The sequence below is a fragment of the Lampetra planeri genome, chromosome 4 (assembly GCF_965212315.1).
Source record: "Lampetra planeri chromosome 4, kcLamPlan1.2.h2, whole genome shotgun sequence".
Classification (NCBI taxonomy): domain Eukaryota; kingdom Metazoa; phylum Chordata; class Hyperoartia; order Petromyzontiformes; family Petromyzontidae; genus Lampetra; species Lampetra planeri.
The window spans coordinates 28,268,060-28,289,569 of record NC_136110.1 but is presented as its reverse complement, the minus strand read 5'-3'; the positions used below and the strand labels follow the sequence as shown (position 1 = coordinate 28,289,569).

At 44.2% G+C, this 21,510-nt stretch overlaps 1 protein-coding gene across 2 annotated transcripts in view; it reads right to left on the bottom strand.

The window, feature by feature from the left end:
- The window catches only part of CPQ (carboxypeptidase Q), a 65,568-nt gene that overhangs the window by 17,233 nt on the left and 26,825 nt on the right, over positions 1–21,510 (bottom strand). For both annotated transcript variants that reach the window (XM_078593675.1, XM_078593676.1), the window contains exon 7: positions 15,169–15,260. In XM_078593675.1, the coding sequence (XP_078449801.1) occupies positions 15,169–15,260 (92 nt within the window). The remainder of the gene's footprint in view (positions 1–15,168; positions 15,261–21,510) is intronic.

Sequence of the window (21,510 nt, the reverse complement as noted above, 5' to 3'; positions counted from 1 at the left end):
ATGTTTGAGAAAAGTATAACAGTGAGAGTAAAAACAATAAATGAATACAAAAAAAGAACTTGTATCTGAAGTGTGGCGTCGTGGTTTGCGCAACTCTACTATGAACCTTGCAACCAGAGATTGATCCCCAGCTACGGCTCACCTTTGCCAACCCACGCTGAGCAATACGATAAAGTTCAAACTGTCCCCATGACAGACACGGCATGGGAATGGCCTTCATCAGGAAGTAGGTAGACAAAGGGCCGGTTTTTTTTTACGTCACACTAACCGTGGTGTCGCTACAATTAATCACCCAGTTGGCTTTTTTAAACAGCTCAATGCAACCATAAAAATCGCCATTATGGACCCATGTCAGCTCCGAATTTACGTACAATGGTTTAGTGCAAGCAGTGGCCATAACATTGGCGTGATTGTATTTTGTTAAAAGCTGGCTCTTCGTAACGAGCGGCCTGGCAGGTATACAAGCAAACCTAAACGTCGCCGTGATATATCTTACGTTGCAGCAGATCTATGCTAAACACTGCAACATAAACGCGAGGGCCATCAGATCTGCACTGCGCAAACACGCGGCACCAAGATTCATTAAAACCGAACGAGTTATCACGGTGTTTTTGTTAAATCCGCTTAATTTTCTCCCGGATTCATATTTCGCGAATTTAAAATCGACGCTCGCGAGTTCGGCACGAGGCAAACGCCGCCCGCTTCACCGCATCCGCGGCTAACAACTCGGGATGGGCAAACCGTGCATTCCGCGGAATGCGTTTTATGGGATGTGCGTACCACCAAAACGCATCCCGGGGACATATGGCTTTCATCCCCCCCCCCATACCGGCCATACCAAAGTGGCAGATCAACCAAGGTCAGCCGCCGCGCCTATTGACATCAGCGGCTCCTGCTGGGGACTCCACCTGCATCTGCAAGAAGTGGCGAATAGTCCATGGGTGCCCGGCGAGCTACGACCAAATCCACCACCCCCCCACCCCCCCACTTAACGACCACGGTTTTCTTCGCTGGAGATAAAGGGGAGACCTCCCTCCGCTTTTTTGCCCGCTCGAAGTCGCGTCGTCAAAGAGGGTGCCCCCCCCCCACCTTTTAGCACGGCGGCGTGCGGCTCGGCCCCTTTCAGAGGCCGCAGGTGCAGCTCAGCACGACCTCACGGCCGCCACCGCCGCCGCAGCTGAATGGGGGCGATGTGCACACGAGTGGCCGCAAGCCACCGCGTTCCTCCGCAGCCGCTCGCCATTGTCCTCTAACGAAGGCTCGTGTGGGGGGCGGGGAGCAATGATGGCGGCTTGGTTTGTGGCTTCGTAGCCGACTGCGAAAAAAAATTCCCGCAGTGGAAAACAAGAGAATACGGATTCTAGAATAACAATACGAGATGAAATTATTCAATCGCTGACGTTTTTCGGGTTGAACCGCGTGCCGCTCGGCATGATGTCCCAACGTTTCCGCTCCACGAAACTGAGAGCTTCATCGGGAGCTCAACAAGTCTGAGCTGAATTATTCGCGAACACCCTGAGTAGTGGAGTGAAACGTTGGACATCATGCCGAGGTATGGAAACACAACGTGAGAGATGTCACAGCCGTACAGCGCAAGTGCGAAAACCTGCACAGTAGTAACACTGACAACACTGACAACTGACGGTCTACCCACGCTCATGAATGCTAAGACACTGACTGCCAAGGCACGCCCACTGCTGTAAAGTGGACATATGAATGACTCTGTGACTGCATCCACAAAAGGCCAATGAATTCCACAGCTCCGCTAGTCATAGATCATATGCCAGGCTTTCAAAATAACTTCTCCTTTTATTGCATGTAACTTGACAAGTCTTAATTCAAGCTCTACTCTAACAGGTGGAAACATATTCAGAGAATACATTCACACAAACAAAGGAAGAAAAAAGGTGTGAAATTTAGCTGGAATTACTGGGGGAGGAGCGTTGACGCAGGGGTTCGTACAATGCACTAGAAATCCAGTCACCAGAGTTAGACGGCTAACATCAGTGGCAGAGCGATATCTAAACCGCACCTGGATCTTATCCCTTCAGCGACCCACACTGACCCGGCACGGTGAAGTATGTCGAAACAAACCTCCAAGACTGACATGGCTCGGCCAAGTTTTCATCCAGCCACCAGCGGGGCTGTTGTCGAGCGGTTCTAAGTCACCGCTATGAATTCGGGAGTAACAACACGAGGATCGCAAAGTAAAAACGCGATTCAGGTGTTCAAAAACAAAAAACACGCGTCCACGCACTTTAATCATTGCAACGGGATACGTGTTGCTGCGAGCGTTTGCTGCTAAGAGACAGGCGTCAGCCATGCGCCCACAGGTGCAACGGTGAGACACGTATAGACAAGGGGGCATGGCGCCTGTAAAAAAAAAACTTCAAAGGGACGAGGCTGCCTTGGCAGGAACAAAAAAGCCAAGCCTGCAGCCACATTCCTGTAACTTTCATCCTTGCAGAGAGAAGGCAATAACACGAGAAGGTGACAGCAGTGATAAAAATATAGCATCTCGCTTTATACGTTGAGTAGGAACACACGCGCACGCACAACTTCATGGAGGCAGCCCCTCCCACGCGTTTGCTCTTTGAGGTCAGCATTAAAAAAAGATGCAAATATGAACACGCAAGCAAAGAGACGGTGTGATGAAATCAAATGATTGTTAGGGCCACGACTGGACAAGAGCGGTAAATGAAGGTGTGGAAGAACATTAGGGAAGTCTAGATTTGAAGCTTTCGTGACTGCAAAGATTCAGACTTAGGTTTTTTTTGGTAAAGTCACGTAGGTAAAAAATAAATAAATAAAAGAATAGAAATAACAATGGAAATAATATTTTAAATATTATTTTATTATTTACTTGATATAATTATTTTTATTATTTGTCATTTTTATTATTTATTTTTACCTACGTGACTTTACCGTAACATTAGGGGAGTCTGCCCAGCTATGGAAACATGACAGGCTGACATCAACTTCTAAATAAAATGATGACATTTGTTCCAGTCTTCTTACAAAAGTGCGTACTTATATTCCAAAACTTGAACCTTTTTGCCAGTATTAATGATTGAACAATAAGAGTAGGTTTTACCCTTATTGGCAATAAAGCAGGTGTTAAGATGTTCAAACATCAAATAGATACATTTTTGCAAGGCATCAAGTCTGCATTAACCACACGTACTTGTGGAAAAATATGGAAACAAACATGATCTGATAAAATGATGCATTGTGTTTGAAACTGATTGGCCTACACCAGAGACAGCCTTCTTTATGGCCTTGTCTCACCAGTGTTAGGCCCGAGAACACCAAAAGGCAAAACAGTACAAAGAAAATGCAAGTATATGGGCATTTATAGCTTAGGTTGAGCAGTTGTATCTATAGGATCGTTTTTTCCAGTCTCAAATTGATAATACAGAAGATATGTTTTGTGTTAAACTACAAAAAAGGGATGCCACTCCTTCTGCCCATGATGCAATTGTTATGATACTGGCCTTCAAATCCAGAGGTCGCCATTTTGATTCCATCTCCCAACACGTGAGTTAGAACAATGGGAAGGTTAATTAAATCCGTACTTCTCTGTCCACGCAGCAGTATAAATGTCATATAGACAGCTAGTCGACAGGAAAAGTCATGCTGGTGGGGTCATAACTTGGGTACTACCACTTCTTCCAAGATGTCTGCCCAGCGAGCATCTATGTATGTTGAACTTCTTTCACACCCTACGTAGCCAACCGTGCTAATCAGAGGTGCGGATGAGTTTGCCAAATACCCTCAAGAGTGGCCTTCTAGGGTTCCCGCTAGGGCGGCGAAAGCCCTTCCACCACCAGCAGCAGATGCAGGGCTGCACCTTGACGTGTTCCGCCCACGAAAGGCTTGCAGTCTCAGTAATAATTGTCAAAGTGATTCTGCCTAGGAAGTTGTTATAATTTCCACGAGTCATTATCCACTCTTCAGCCAAATAGCAAGGAGTTGCGGAAAATCGTCTTGGTTCTTTCGGTAAAGTCACGTAGAATGGAAATAATAAAATAATAAAATAAAACGTTATAAAATAATTCTCACAACGTTTCGGCCACAACGCAAGCAGCCGTCCTCAGGTGAAGAACAGGTCTGTCGAGAAGACAGAGTCTGAATGACACACCCCAGGCTTGGAGCGTCTATTTAAGCTGGGATGGAGGGGGAAGAGTGCCTTGACAAAATAATTTGCATATCAAGAGGAATTTAGCATGTTTATGGGAAATGCAGATATGCGATTAGTGCTACTTGTGAAATGCGTAGGAGGTGGGCGGGGGGTTTAAAGTCATATTATGCCCGTGCATTATGCAGGATTAGCAGCATCAAAGGGAGGGGATAGGGTTAGCATTAATAAAGGGAAGGAATGTTAATAGTATGTAGCTGCAGTAACTAAACCACCTTTTAAATCGAAATTTAGTTGCAGAAAACTTTGACGGTCACAGATGCCTTGCAAATTATCTTAATTTTCTATTTTTTTTGTAAATTGTGGAAAATGTGTTTGAGTGTACGGAACAGAATGTGGGTTTTTAATCACGGCCACTCAAGATCCACGAGAAGCTCAACGATCCCCCTCGAAGACGTCCACAAACATGTCAATAAATAAGGACATTTCAACAGCTAATTATAGTGATTTGAAGCTTTCGTGACTGCAGGAATCCATACTCTTTGGTTCTTTCGGTAAAGTCACGTAGGTATAAAATAAAATAAATTACGACGTTTCGATTGCAACACAAGCGGTCGTCCTCAGGCAGAAAAAATATCATCCAGCAGTGGAACTGCTGAACTAGTTCCTTGCGATCGAAAAGTAGTGATTTATTTTATTTTATTCTATACCAACGTGACTTTACCAAAAGAACCAAAGAGTATAGCTAATTAAAGTTTAACACTTAGGCTTTCGCGACTAATATTGTCCATCCATAATAAAGTGTTTTTTGGGTTAGATCGTGTAAATATAAATGCGTCGTTAAACCCGCCACCACCCGACACAGCCAATTAGTAAGATTTGTCACGTAAACAGAACATGCCAATTCGTCACTAGTAAAGCACACCGGTGTGTTGGAGAGTAAACCCACAACACTTGACAATTTGAGACGTTTAACTGGTGATGACAACCAGCTTCATAATAATAATGCAATTTATAACGCGAGCAAATTTGCGGACGTAACGGCCGCAACTCAGAGGCGCGGAGCCAAGCTCAGAGTCGCTCGAAAGCACGTGGTTATAGAGGTGAGTTTTTAAGTGTCTCTTGAAGGAGGCGATTGAGGTTATGCTGCGAATGTGCAGAGGGATAGCGCTCCAGACTGTTGGGGCTGCCGCCGAGAAGCGGCGCATAGACATGACCATCCTGGATCTTGGTATCAAGAGGAGGTCGTGAGTCGCGCTGCGCAGGCATCTGCCGTATGCGGAGCTGCAAGTCGTCAATAGTGAAGAAAGGTATGGCGGGTAGGCAGATGTGAAGGCATTGTGGCAGAGGCAGGCGATCTTGTATGTGACCCTGCTGGCGATGGGTAGCCAGTTGAGGGCACTGTTAGCCAGAATTGTGACAGTTGATGCTGTCCGTTTACAAAGATAGAATTTCGATTTGAAGCTTTCGTGACTGCAGGGATTCATCTTCTTGGTTCTTTCGGTAAAGTCACGTAGAATGGAAATAATAAAATAATAAAATAAAACACAATACTTTTTTATTATTTTTCTTTTTCTTATTTTCTTATTTCCATTCTACGTGACTTTACCGAAAGAACCAAGAAGATGAAAGATAGAATTCTGCATTTTTTTTTCTTCCCCCAATCGCCACTGCAGAGCGCGTTGACCATGGCTAGCACAGCAGCCAGCGAACTCGGCTACAAATCCAGTGCCCCAAGTTGAAATCACTCATCAATGCTGAGTGTTATATAAACCAGTCATAGGCCCGAATCCCTTTCACAGCAACCACACTTCACCAGGACGGTGAAGTATGGTCAAACAACCCCTGTCACTGACACAGCATAGGGAAGGCCCTCAGCCAGCAGTGGATTGATAAGAGGCCTGTAACTTATTTAAATGCGATAATTATGCCACACTAATCGCAGGAGCTGTTGTGTGTAATTTGGTGTTACCACTGTAGAAAATATGCATCCTATTTTAACAGCTTATGATGAGGAAAAAGCCATGAAGTTGAGTTTAATTACAGAACACCATAATCATTTCTGAAAACGTTTCCCTTGAAACTAATGATGAAAGTTATGCACCACGCCAGTAGTAATATATCCTGTTGAAATGTTTATGGTGCAATTTAGCAATAGCTCCATCTCAAAAGTGTATTTGTACTTCATCTATGTGGCACCTTAGGTGTAAGCGCACTTTACAGCAAATATTTTGTATGCTGACATGAATGCAGCTTTTGGTGTTTTCTCCATGGTGCATTCAGGTAAATATTAACGTGGCCAAAGTGGCTCAGAGGTCAGAACACAGAGACCTGGGTTCAAATCTGGATTTAGCCACTGGTGATTAAACTGCAATTTCAAGTAGAGGGAGTTCATGGTTTCAGCCCGCTCACAGAAGACCACACACACAAAAGAAATCATTAAACTTGCCTTTTCACTTACATTGGATAAATGTCAGCTCTGAGAATGAAAAATAGAATTTTGACGTCAAGCTATGAAATATTTATCTGCACCACGGTGCGTGGAAAAGTGTTCCATAAATGTTACGAGAAGGGCTTTCAGATGCAGTTCTATGACATCCTACTTCTACGGGACATTCTCTAACACGTCGGGTGATACACCGCTTTGAAAAGAGTTTTGAAAAGATGATGCCCAATAACATGATGAAAAATTCATAATTGTAATAAAATCAGGAAAAATACTAAAATAGAATAAATTTGGCCAATATAAGAAAAGAAGGATTGTCCGAGATAGAATCAATAATGGAGACTCCGTGAGGCTTTCTGGAATAACTTGAGGATCCATTTATAGATATCCCACTTATTTCTAATGACCTTCAAGTTCCTCTCAACGGGTGATTTTATATTGTGAAAGTGATGCTAAAATATGTGATTCGTGGGAGACACGTCGAGGCTTTGAAATAAGTAGGATATCTGTAAATGCATCACCCTGTATTAATAAGTGTTATTAGAGATCACGTCATCAGTTGCAGTTTTCATTGCTATTTCATATTATATTAGAAAAAAAATCTTTGCTCGCTGGATTAGGGAGAGACAGATGGACGGACGGACGGACGTCCAAAGGACGTGCAGCTGCTAGTTTAGAATAAAAAAAAATAAAAAAAATTGCAGAACTGGAATTTAGCAACGTAAGTGATACATTATATATAATGATTTTCTGTGTGCAGCCGTTAGAGACCAGGCCCGAGACCATTAACTCACAACACTTGGAAAACCAGTTGGATTTGAACTCAGATCTCACAGCAGTGGTCACTACGCGCTAGGACCTCTGAGACACCGAGCCACTTTGGCATTTTTATTAATTTGTGCGTTTATTTTGAATTTTTTTAGGAAACAACAATGCCCTCGAGAAAACATCAAAACGCCGCGGCTTTCAAAGGCCACGCCGAATTCCGCAACGGCATTGTTGAGGACCGCGCACCTGAATAAATGAGGCGGTGGCTAATATTGTCCGGGGCACGATGGCGATATACCATTGTGGCTGAGCCGCCCTGGGCGATGGGTCCAGGGATGGGAGGCGCGGAGAGGGCGGTTGACGGGGGGCTGTTCAGCCAGGACTCGTGTGATTGTGAGACAACCTCGCCCCCCCCCCCCCCGACATCGTCAGGGCCACGGCCATCCTCTGCACGGCGCCTCGGCGCGCCAGCGTTGTAGCGCGGCGCTAATTTCATGCTTCCGAGCCTTTGCCCCCCCCTCCCGCGCACACTTCGCGTCAAAGTCAAACGCTGTTGGCCCTTCGAAGGCCTCACCGAGCCCCAAGGGCGAACTGAGCGAGGATTGTTTCTGGGAAGGTCGTGGCAAGTAGCAGTAGCCCGTACCGCACTCTCTACTCACTGCAGGGATGCTTTTGAGAAGATGAAAATTATTCGCTAAAGAAGTTAGATACATACCACCTTCGTCGGAATTATTCCAATTTTAATGTAGGGTGATTTAGTTTATTTTCGTTTTTTATTCTGTGTGTTTAATTGCTGTGTGCATCATTGCGTTGTGGGTTTTGCCGCGATCCAATAATATATTTGATAAAAAATCTGGCGTTCAAAATAAGGATAATTATTATTAATTATTTTATGCAAATATTTAATTTAGACGTATTCAACTGTAACATGTCTATTAAATGATACTGATATTAGCTCTGAAAATCAGAAAGTAGAAAAATGTACTCGAAGTAAATCATATTATAAACACAAGTTTTATATATTTATTTATTTCCATATTTTAAATGCTGTTTAGCTGAACCTGCAGTGAGCAGCCCTGCAGATGAATGTTTAATGCAATAGAAACACCAACACTTGGATCGAAATGCATTGTGCGTTAACGTGCGGTCCCCCCTCTAGAAACACGCACTCCGACTAATTCATTCACATTCACGCCCTATTATTACATACTGAACAAAATATCGCCCTGGGCTCGATGCATTTCTCAAAATAACGTTGTGAAAATAGCTGCAGTGTGGTGGGGGGTGGGGGTTGAAATGAAGAGGGTGGTAATGCACAGGCACAAACCTGCATAATAAATGCGGTGTCCATAATGAATGGCGACTGGATGCAGGTGAAGGTTAGTGTCCAAATACTTTGCATTGAGCCGCGCCTAAGCGCAGACACCAAACTCGAGGACATTAAACAAGCTTTGTGTGCATGCCAAGTCAGGTATCACATTATTTTCCACGGCACTGCATTTACGAGAGAAGCCTTTGAATTATACCAAATCCTCTGCAAGACATGGGGGTAGGGGGAATATGCGCGTCAGATGGTAAAGGTACAGCCGCAGGCCCCGCAGTGACTTGCTCGTGTCACTTCTGGCAGAAGGGCTTTCATCAAAGGGTGCTCAAGAGAGTCCCTCTAGACGGCATTTGGCCTACTCTTCCACGCCGGACAGATAACTTGGAAGACACGGGAGAATCCACACTTCATCCCACCAAACGTGACTGACGATGATGTGCCCTTCATAATAAAGTTTTTTGTTGGGTTAGATCGCGTGAATATAAATGTGTCGTTAACGCACCACCACCCGACGCAGCCAATTAGGATGAGGTTCGTCACGAAAAACAAAGCGTGCCAAATTAGTTACGTCAGCCCACCGGTGTGTCGGAGAGTACATCCACAACATTTACAACATTTTGAGTACGAGGTTTCGCTGGTAGTTACATCCAACTTTATTGGGCGATTTTTCCAGGGTTAATGACACATTTATGAGATCTAACCCCCCAACAACTCTTCATTATGGATAATATTTGTCGCAAAGGCCTACGTGCTAAACTATGATCTTACCCATTCATACTGCTGGGTGGACAGAGATGGGAGGGATTTAAAGAAACTCGCTCATTGTTTTAACTGCTGAACCTGGAGAAGCAATCGCACCAGTGACGATATCTGGATTGCAAGTCCAGTCCCGGGTGGTGCTACACCACAGCAGCGTCTCATGTCAGATGCTAGTCAGCATTCATTTTACATATATACATATATAAAACATGACTATGCATTTCTAAATGGGTGACCGATTAAAACATAAATAATTTAAAGTATGAATACAAATTTTTAAGTGTTCACAAAATTTCACAGGTCTGTGCATATCCTTTGAATATTAAAACGTTGAGCAATTCCCTGACATGAACGCACTAACGTTACGAAAACAGCCTCCCCGAAGTCTATTTCAGCAAGCGATGAACTTTGGCTTTTCCCACACCAGGCCTTCGCATTGCCCCAGCGGTGTCTGAAGAAGGCCATGACGTAATCTGTGGCAGATTAATTCACACTCGCACCTTGGTTACTCTGGACAGATAGGACCTGTGGTGTTCCGCTTTGATTGAGCGTCGCTCGCTCGCCAACTTCACTCCAAATTTACAGCACTTTCATCGCCAATTTTGGCACAGATTTAATTGTTACCACTTACGTAAATAAAACGGCTCCTTCAGAGGGATGTGTTGGCTTGATCGGGCTCTAGCCATTAGCCAGAAGGGCACACGCGGACAAGACTGATAAACAGAGCCACCTCTTGCGAGGATCTTGAGTGTGCCAGTGCACACCAACATTAACAAACAACCGTCTGCTGCCTCGCAGCACCGAGGCTCTTAAAACATTGTCCAAGTCAGCAGTGAACGAGATAATGAGCCAATCGGCACAAATGTAAACCCTCTCACCCTGACCTCTACTCCACCCCTTTCCACATTCCATGGCGAGTTCCTGACGCCAGCTAAACAAGCCAACTGGGGGGTCAGGACCTCCGGCGCAATTGACTTCGCAACAGACACCAAAGCCCCCCTCCGAAGGCCGTGAGATCACGACGTGATTTCGGTCCGATCGATATCAAACCCGACGAGGGCTCGGCGCCGCTTGGGAACCTCGCTTTGGGGAGGAGAGGGGGGAGCGGCGGCGGTGGTGGTGGCGGTGTCAAAGCGTTCACACGGAGTCGCTCAGAGCCCTCTGTGCGCTTGCCACGATTTGCACGATCGTGGTGACGGGTCAACAACTGCCGTGCGCTCGGGCCATCTTGCGACGTCTGCTCGCGACGCGTCCCTTTATATATATAAAAAATATATATACAAAAAATTACTCAAACATTTTTTATTTTGGAGCTTTCGTGACTGCAGGAATTATTCTTTGGTTCTTTCGGTAAAGTCACGTATAAAGATAAAGTAATAAATTAAGTAATAGGTAGTATTTAATTTATTATTTTATATTTATATTTAATTTATTATTTTATCTTTATACGTGACTTTACCGAAAGAACCAAAGAATCAAACATTTTTATTACAAAAATTACAAAAAATTGTCGCAGATTGCTAAGGGAGTCGAAGATCCGCGCTCAGACAGCTCGGTTGCCATTACAGAAAGATGATTTGAAAGTCCTTAAAGTCTCCAAAGAGGCATGCAGAGAGACCCACTAGAAAATCGATAACAGCACACGAGTGGACGTGCAAATGTTTTTCCCAGTTGAGGCGTCGTGCCCGAGACGGTCCCAGCAGCGGTAGCGGCCCTCGGTTTAAATCACCGCGGAATTCGCAACAACACCATCAATTGATAGCGGCCTCCCGTGTCGCAGACATGTCATAATTCAATCGTGGACAGCTAGAAATCGACTCGGTGCCGTTAATAGAAACTCTCGGCTGTTCGCACGTATTTGATGTCTTTGAAGAAAATTTCATTTCAAAGAGCAAACAACAGCTGAACGAATCGTCCCGCCAATGCTTCCGACGCTTTCTCACAAGTCCTCGTATCGCTTCTCTCAAGACGAGAGCCGTGCGTTTTGGCCTGAACCCAATCAACGTGGTGAATACATAAACTATCATTATGCATAATAACCATTGCTACAGTCTACATTATAGACTGCCAGTACACTCACCAAACTTAATAACCAGGCTACAGTCGACATTAGTGTTGTTTTTGTTTTTTATTAATTTTATTGTATTCACTTTTTAATGTTTCCATCTACGTGACTTTAACGAAAGAACCAATGAATAAGAACAAAGAATATCATTATGCATTCATCAAATTATTTTAAAACACTGACACCTAAGCTATTTCTGGGATTACTGGTTGAAGATAATGTCTGTGCTTGACAAAAACTTCTTCGCAATAATTTATATCCAACGTGTGAATTGCCTTACCGACGATGTTGATAATCATTTTTATCACTTGGTCTACCATGTGTTACCAATAATGGTTGGATACGTATGGTGTGAAAGAAGTTCAACATACATATCTACCTACAAAATTACTTGTTGTTAAGGCCGATGTTTGTGTTTGTTAGATGCTGTATGTATCCAATTTCCCCTCCCGACGTTCAAGCGATTGGACGGAATGTCACGATGTTTGGTCGCGATTCGATTCGAGAATCAATTCTAACTGTACACTGTGGTGGAACGAGGCGCCTCTACATGGCTGTAGGTGTGACATTATCCTATTATCTTGCGAAAAATGTGTCAAAAAACATTAATTCTCACACGTGCAATGTGTTGCAAGGACCATGAGCTTAAGGGTAGATATTAATCGATGCAGTCATGCATCACTAATAAAATGTGATGTAGCTTTTATTAACAGCCTGATTGTATTCCTGTACAATCTTGTGAATGTAGTTTTTTTCTTTCTACAAAACTATCTTAAGCATGAACAATTATTACTCGGTGTTGAAACCAAAATTTATATTTTACATCTCAATACAGCCACAACATTACACACATGTTGTTAAACATTCACATTGCTGTAAATTATGAAACGTAATTGATTACACAGATTCCCCGAGATGTCCAAATTACCCCAACAATCTAGTTTCTGGCCGAATTGTAACAACAGTGCAGCAGTAATTAATAGATGTAACTGTACATGAAACTACACGCATGGCTACCTTTTTAAATAGAGGCCTTAATAACTCAATTAAGCAGCGAGCATTATCATCTGCGGTTCGAACTAGAGGAATTAACGTGATAAAAATGGCCCACATTCGAGAAACTAGATAATCGTTCATATTCTTAGGTTTTTTCGGTAAAGTCACGTAGGTAAAACATTAAAATTAATAAAAGTAAAATAAATAAAAATCACGACGTTTCGGAGGCAACACAAGCTTTACTTGATACAGCTGTCTTGGCTGTGACGGTTCCACCTGAAGACGGAAGCTTGTGTTGCCTCCGAAACGTCGTGATTTTTTATTTTATTTTACTTTTATTAATTTTAATGTTTTACCTACGTGACTTTACCGAAAAAACCTAAGAATATGAATCCTTGCAGTCACGAAAGCTTCAAATCTAGAATTAGATAATCGTTACACTGCGTACATTCACCACATTGGTGTATAGCAATAATAACAAGCGATATGAACGTGGGGCAGATAAATTAAATCACCGGTGCGGTGTTGATGAAAAAAAGGGCGCAGATAAAGGTTGCAGCCTTGCAACTGCTCGCTTCCACCACTGCTGGGAGAAGGGCCTCCATGGGAGGGAGATCTAGACAGAACCCTCCTAGACAATATTTGGCCTACTCTTCCACAGTGGACTTGTATGTATGTTGAACTTCTTTCGCACAGTAGGTAACTCACCGTGCTAATAATCGGAGGTGCGGGGGAAGGACAATAAACTAAACACACACAAAAATACCAATATCTGACAAATATCTTTGGAAGAGGTGGGATTACCCATACTTCACCCCACCACGCACGACCTGCCGATTCACTAACAATGCCGTACCCATTTATACTGCTGGGTGGACAGAGGCATTGAAGAAAGTTTGTTTCCGTGTTAAACTTAATACATATTAATAGGCAATTGTTCTATGCTATTCTTGTGTTTGGCAATATGTTCAGGGGCTAGATGTCAATGTCTATTGACGCGAGCCACGAGAGGGCTTCAGGAGAGAGAGAGAGAGTTAGCGTAGTTTAACTATTTCTCTTTTGAAGGAGCGCAGACTACATTGGTGTACTAGATGGTCCTTAGTTTGGGTTTCATGGCCACATTCGCTCTACTGTTGCTTGCCTTTCACTTTTCATTTTATGAAGGAGATGTGCGTATCAGCCTCTTGATGCTCTCATTTGGGTGTTGGTTACCCCCATGCTGCTCCCCCCTGCCACCAACCTCCACCCGCCCCGCCCCGCAGTCAGTGCCGGATTATCCGCGTAGCAAAAGTAGCTACATATACTACGGGCCCCGCACTTTCAAGGGCCCCGCGCTAAATGCTTTCAAGCAATCAATTCCGGTTCAGTGATTCTGCACTTGCTCTATTACTATAGTACTAGACTGCCTTCAACTTTAATGAACGACTGGGTATTTAAGATTAGCGCTTTGCCATATTATCTGTCTGTGTAGCAAATGAAAAAATACAATTACTTTACTATGCAAGTTAAACATTTGTGTTTTAATATTTTTATTTTATTTAGGGCCCCTTTATAACACATGCTACAGGCCCCACACTCGCATAATCCGGCACTGCCCGCAGTCGGAGGGAAGTAATCTCGTGATCTTAATTATATTCTATTTTTATCACGGTTTAAATGCACACTTGTGTCAGCTTATGGCATCCCAATTTAATTATTTTTATTGTAATTTTCAGCAGTTTTTTTAATGCAAATTTTCGGCTATTTTTCAATACATTAAAGATGTGACCCTGCTGAAGTGGACTCAGAGATGTCACGGCTGTTTTCCAAGGGAGCTCGGGCGCTGGGCACGTTTGCGCGCTTTTGCAAGGGAACAAGCGAGCCAAGCGACCAAGTGGTTACCGCAACACCCAAGTCAGCTCAGCCGGTGAGGCTGCAATACAAATTCTGGCTCAGCTCACGCTGGATTTTCAAAACTGTGCCGTCTCACTAAATAAGGGGCACCGTGGTGGCAAGATGTTAACTACCTCGCTAGGTATACAGGAGGTCGTGGGTTCGAGCCCGACCCTGACGCCTGTACATGTGGAGTTTGTGTGTCTCCCTCCCCGCGGTCCCATGGATTTTTCTCCGGGTCCTCCGGTTTTTCCCTCCACATTTTGAATCAACATGCGTTTAGAGTATTTGGCTGCTATACATTCCCACGTTGTGAACCACTTCGCTGAGCCATCATTTGTGGCCACGCCACCTCCGGTAAAGCACGGTTAGCTACGTACGGTGCGAACAAAGTTCAACACATGTTCGTACATACATAGAAAAAAGAGCCATGTAGCTCAGTGGGCCTTACCTGGTAAAAAAGAAGTTTAGTTATATATAGGAATATTTTATACACAGAGAACAGGATGTGAGCAATTCCAGCTCTATAATAAAAAGTCCAATATTCAAAGGGGCTTGTGCATCTCTGCCTTTCAAGTCCTGTAGTCCCCGAAAAGGCCAAGGTTTTCCCCCCTGACCACTCTTGCCATTTCCTCCCCCCACTCCTAGCCTAATCAAAGTAAAGAGGGTATTGGTACAGCCCAGCGAATGCCTGCTCACACCACTTTCTGGCAGAATGAACGGTATTTGGCCTACTCTTCCACACTAGCTAGTTTGGTGGAAATAAATGCGCGTGGGAATGCGGCATCAGGTCGTTGTACCTTGTGGTCCTGGAAATACCGAGCCGCTCCAATGCCTCCTTGCTCCTCACCCGTCCAGAGCACCAGGCGCATCGTCCTTTTGGGCCTCAGACCTGCGAGGGAAAAACAAGTTGAACCTCCCCAGGGCAGCCTGATGTGCGTCAATACCTTCCAGCAAAATCGGCCGTGATCAATCCACTGCTGAATGAAGGGCTCCCCAAACCCATTGACGTCTCTCACGTTTCCTGCACGGTGCGACAATCCACCTAGGGCCTGCGCACGAGCTGATTTTGATGGCGCCATCTCCTCGGCAGATGCCCCCCTTCTCAGACACGCCCTGTTCCTTCACTGCCACTCTTTTATTATTCTTGACCATCTGCCATCGTTCCTTCTAGCCACGGCGTCTTCTGCACAGGCCCACTTACCTCATCCCTTAACAGTTCGCGAGATTTTGATTTAAAGCTTTCGTGACTGCAGAGATTCATATTCTATAAATATAAAACAATTTATTGTTTTATATTTAAATTATTTTGTTATTTCCCTTCTACGTGACTTTACCGAAAGAACCAAGAATATGAATCCCTGCAGTCACGAAAGCTTTAAATAAAATGTTATTGTTTAATATTTATATATTATTATATTATTTAATATTATTATATTATTTTGTTATGTTTTATTTTATTATTTCCATTCTACGTGACTTTACCGAAAGAACCAAGAATATAGTTCTAGAGATGCCATTAACCGGCATCTCACCTCTAATCCACGTCTCCCTCCTTCTGTGTCTCAATGTAATTCCAAGCGTGCCCATCTCCATGCTCGTTTGAGCACTGCTCGGTCTTGGTTCCGTTTTGTCGGACTAAATTACAGCGCGTAGTGTTAAAGGTGTCAACACGTAGACGAATGCTTGAGAGGGTGAACCTCCTGGCGTTTGCGAGACACAGTCATACGCTGAGGCCACCGTCCTATGTTCTTTATAAAAGCTCCAGCGGAGCCCAGCGCGTCTGGGATAACCCATGGCATGCAATTACTATGCCACGGTTTTTTTTTTGCCGCGGTGGATAAAACTACACGCCATCTGACTGATTGCGACCATCATGAAGTTTCAAGTCACATTCTTGCAGCAGTTAATTAGCTCGGAGATATCACCCGTGGCTGATTGCTGTGCGACTAAGCTCACTAATCTCACTGAAATCGGGAACATCAAGCAAGGATGCTGGCTATTCTCTCTCTCTGTGTCTCCTTCTCTCTCTGTCTCTCTCTCTCTTACTCCCTGTTGTCTTTCTCTTGTTTTTTTTCATATAACGCAGCTGTAGAATACTGAGTTTATATGTCAAAGGTAAAGGTGCAGCCCTGTCATTGATTATTCATCAGAATCAGAATATTTATGTACACTGGAGGAATCCCATGAGCTATAAAGCTCTGTTTCACAGATGTTCAGTTCATGCCACTCCTGACGGAAAAGGGCTCCCTTACAGGGAGCTCTAGGAAGCTCCTCATAGGGAGTATTTTGGCCTAATATTCCGCGCAGGCCAGACGTATTGGAAGAAGTGGGGGTTACCCGCACTTTGCCCCACCACACGCGACCTGCCAATAGACCAACAGTGGTGCACCTAATTATACTGCTGGGTGGACAAAGACGGGAGGATTTAAGAGACTTGCACCATTGTTTCAAGCCAGTAGATCAACGGGCCAATTCTGAATTGAATGTCCAGTGTACTAACAATTACACCACAGCACCGTCCCTTTGTTTTCGTATATATACATGTGCGTGTGTACGAAGGGCTTACGAAAGTGAAACAATGGCCACATTAATACAAGTTATTGAGCACACACTCGGCTTGGGTTTAACACACTAATGCCCATTTTAAGTCACGTGTAAACGAGAGCGTCATCATGCCAGAAAGGTTGGGTTTGACGAAACATTCACCACTCCAAGGTACAGAATGGAAACATGGAAACTGAAAATGCATTAAAGACTTGCTCCACTTCAGAAAGCTACTGACAGGTGTTGACATTGGCAGGTCTTAAACATTAATTGTAAAGCTATGTAGTTGAAATGTGGCCTCTCATCAAAATATATACTGGAATCAATTGTGATTTGCACCTGGACTACACGTGGTTACTTGTTCTAAAAAACTTTAAAGACATTTTATTCTGTGGATTGGGTACGGATAAAATCTGACGAAAGCAGATTTTCATACTGTGCAACTCCATCAAGATATTTTTCAAAGGTCTGTCATTTCAAAGCACCTAATTTCAGCAACAACAAAAAAACTACTGTTAAATCAATGGTAGAGAAGAGATGTATTTACATTTGAAGGTTATTTAATGTACGTTTGTTTTCTTTCGTTCAAAAGGAAACGATTGATTATTCCAATTAGGCTTGAATTATTAAGAACATGGATCTGAATGACAAACTGCATGATTAGTCTTTTTTAAAGAATCAATCTGCAAAAACGGTCGACTTTTTCCCCCATTCTCAATGTAAAAAGAAAACAACCACGAATTGATATTTGTCGACGCTGGTGGAAAAAAAAAATCTCCATTCTTAGTTCAGCATCAATAACAAAGCCACGGACACAAGTTTTCAAGTAACACAAAGAGTTAAAACCACCGTATGTTGTAGCACGCCAGGTGCCATTCAAACAATCGCACGATGTCAGGCCGGCCTCCTGCTGCGCCCGCCGCTTAAAAATCTCGCTGCCGTCCGCAGGACGTCAGCGCTTGCATCTCAATTTTTCTGCTCCACCGGGCTCATAAGCAAGCTCCCGACAGCGTCGTCTTCCGCCCTAAATTTAACTACAGCACTTTGATAGCTGTGCCGTGGTCTAACGGTCAGCACACTGGGCTTCCAGAGGACACCGGCGGTTCCATTCAATCTCTCAGCAAGGCGATTGAAAGTCTCACATTTCCCCCACCTCTTCTGTCCACCCAGCAGTTAGTCGATCACCAGGATTTCCATGTGATGCTTTATATGTGGGTACTCGAACCTCGTTCAAAACGCATAGCCAGTGTGGAAGAGTAGGCCAAATACCGTTCATTCTGCCAGAAAGTGGTGTGAGCAGGCAATTGCTGGGCTGTACCATTACATTCTTTACTATGATTAGGCTAGGAGTGGGAGGAGGAAATGACAAGAGTGGTCAGGGGGGAAAACCTTGGCCTTTTTGGCGACGACAGGACTTTAAAGGCAGAGATGCACAAGGCCCTTTGAATATTGGACTTTAATTATACAGCTGGAATTACTCACATCCTATTTTGTGTATAAAATATTCCAATATATAACTAAAAAATTTTTAATTTTACCAGGTAAGGCCCACTGAGCTATATTGCTCTTTTTCAGAAGCAACCTGGCCACAAATGATAGCTCGGCGAAATGGTTCATGACTTGGAAATGGAAAGCAGCCAAACACTCTAAACGCGTGTTTTTTAAATGTGGAGGGAAAAACTGGAGGACCCGGAGAAAAATGTACCAATAATAAAAAAGCGCATGGATAAAAAGTATTGATATTGTGTCGATAAAGGAAAGACGGAGAAAACACGGGCTAATGCCATGAGGTCATATGAAAAGGGGAGTGAGAACTCCGCGCGACGGAAAGGGGCAAGGGAAGGGAGGCCCACACAAGTGGAAGAATCTTCACACTCAAGAGACGTGGAGGAGTGGAGAAAAATGCGGCGGTCGCAAAAAAACAGGGACAGTAAAGAGTGTACAGGTACACAGGATCAGCGGAGAGGGCGGCAGATTCCACAAAAAATAAACAAAAATAAGTAATTATAGTTCTACCCGTGACACATGCACTTAAGATGCATACCCGCAAAATGAAATATTGAATGGTGAGAGATATCAATGTTTTTTTTACATTGTCCCAAAACAAATGGTAAAGATAAACCGAGATTTTTTGTTAAAATTTTACCACTTTGTATTCCTCGAACTATTTTATCCATAAACAAAGGGGAGTCATTCACCTAAGTCATAGTCACGTTACTTAAACATTGTTTCGAGACACTAGTCACTGCAAAACATCACTTAGAATGAAACATCCATTACAACTTTCCTCCGCGTTAGAGATTTCTCGAAAAATCATGAAGCCATTCACACTTGGGCTCAGCGACAGTTCTGAAAGTTGCAGGTGTTACGGACGCCTTCTGTGTTAACTGCGAAATGTGTGCGCAAATTGCTTTTCGCTCACAAAAACATAATGAAACGTTTACGTTTGCCTCCCTCCGTACAATTAAAATGGAATACTCATGGCCTTAACCAACACCTTTGTCAGCTGTGTGTGTGTGGCCCTCTCATGTTTAACGCACGAAGGCAGATTTTTTTTCCTGCGCTCAAATGTGAAGGTAAAAGGAGCGGCACCAACAGTTGCGAGCCCGCGCCACTGTCGATGGAAGGGCGTCCCCAATGCAAGCAGATCCAGAGAACCCCTATGGAGGGTGTTTTGGCCTATTCTTCCATGGTGGCCGCACGTCTTTGCAGAGGTGGCAGTGTCCGCAACTATGTCCTAGCAAACGCGACCTGCCGAACAACTAACTGCGGTGTACCCTTTTATACTGCTGGGTAGACGGAGGCAAGGAGATTTTAAGCAGCTTGCCCATTGTTTCACTAAAACAAAAGAAAACTATTTTTATTTTACCAGGTAAGGCCCACTGAGCTACGTAGCTCTTTTTCAGACGCGGCCTGGTCACAAATGATAGCTTAACAAAGTGGCTTATCACGTGGAAATGTACAGCAGCAAAACACTATAAACGCACGTTGATTCTAAATGTGGAGGTGAAACCGGAGGACCTGGAGAAAAACCCATGCGAATGTGTGGAGAGAGACATGCAAAACTCAAAATATACAAGCGTCAGGGTTGGGATAGAACCCACGACCTTCTGCATACCAGGCGAGGCAGATAACATCTCGCCACCGTGGCGCCCCCACGTTTGGAGTTCGAACCGGCGACTTCTGCATTTCAGGTCCAGTGTGCTGACTGCTACACCACGATAGCATCCTCCTGATGTTTAATGTATGGAGGCAAGTAATTCTGCCGTGTGATGTAAACTAGGTTAAAAGATTAATGTAATTGCACCGCCATTAATCTTTTCCAAAGCCGCTGGAAAATAAATAAAATCCATCACACGGCTCCTCACGACCTATCGGTGTCTCCGCGAAAACAAATTGAGCCATCACGCGGCGAGCACGGAGACTTTTTTCGCGGCACGGCCCGGTCAGACGCCTCAGAGTCGCCTCTCAAATTGCCGGGCCAAGCCCCCGCGTCACACGGGCCTATTCATGAGGGTGAGCAGCTCGCATCCAATTTAAACATCACACACACACACACTGCCGCTCCTGTGACACGCGACGCTGGACGCTGGCGTGCAACACGCTTGCCATTCATTCGGCGACGTAATTGCCAGAGTTGGGCAACGTAAAAAAAAAACGAAAAAGGACTCCATTTAGTTCGAATTCATGTACAGAGCATGTTTTACCCGGAGGACCGTGTGTTACTCAATAAGGTATCCGAAGGCTGCGACGTGATAGAACGTGGTACTGTGGGATATTGATATTACGACCGCAACTGCCGGAGAGGTTCTGCCGGAGAGGTGCGTCCACCGGAGAGATGGAGCGCTGAAATCGGCTCGTGTGCAGGGGGTGGGTGGATTTAATGCGCCACAGGAAATGTGAAAGATGCAGAGGGTTCGGGGAGGCGTTCATCCAGCAGTGGATTAAGCAAGGGCTGAATACGATGATTACAACTACAGGACGTGTCAATCGCAACACAAGCAACCGTCATCAGGTGAAACAAACACAGCAGGAGAACTGCTGACGTCAGCACGCTTGGAATTACCTAACGTTGCTTGTGTTGCGATCGAAACGTCGTGATCTTTTAATTTTCAATCTACGTGACTTTACCGAAAGAACCAAAGAGTATGGAGTCCTGCAGTCACGAAAGCTTCAATTCAAGATCACAACTACACTACGGGTGTAGTGTTGTTTATGATACATTTCCCATTAATCTTACCAATGGTTGTGGAAATACACGGAGGCGATTATGAATGGGGAAACGTACACTAATAACGTACCTTCATGACACGCTGTGTGTTCATTAAGTAACGTCAACAACACTTTACAACCTCTGCCTGTGCCGACACTCATCAACGTGATTGTCACTCGAACACGTAGGCTTCAGGTGATGACGTCGTCCTGTTCTATTGAAGACCGGAAGCAGTGGGATTGCTTCACTATTCTAGCAAATCGCCCGGTGATGCTGGTTGATGCAATTACCAGCGAAAACGTCGTACTACTCAAATTGTAAATGTTGTGGATTTACTCTCCAACACACAACGGTGGGCTGAAGTAGTAACTAATTGGCGTGT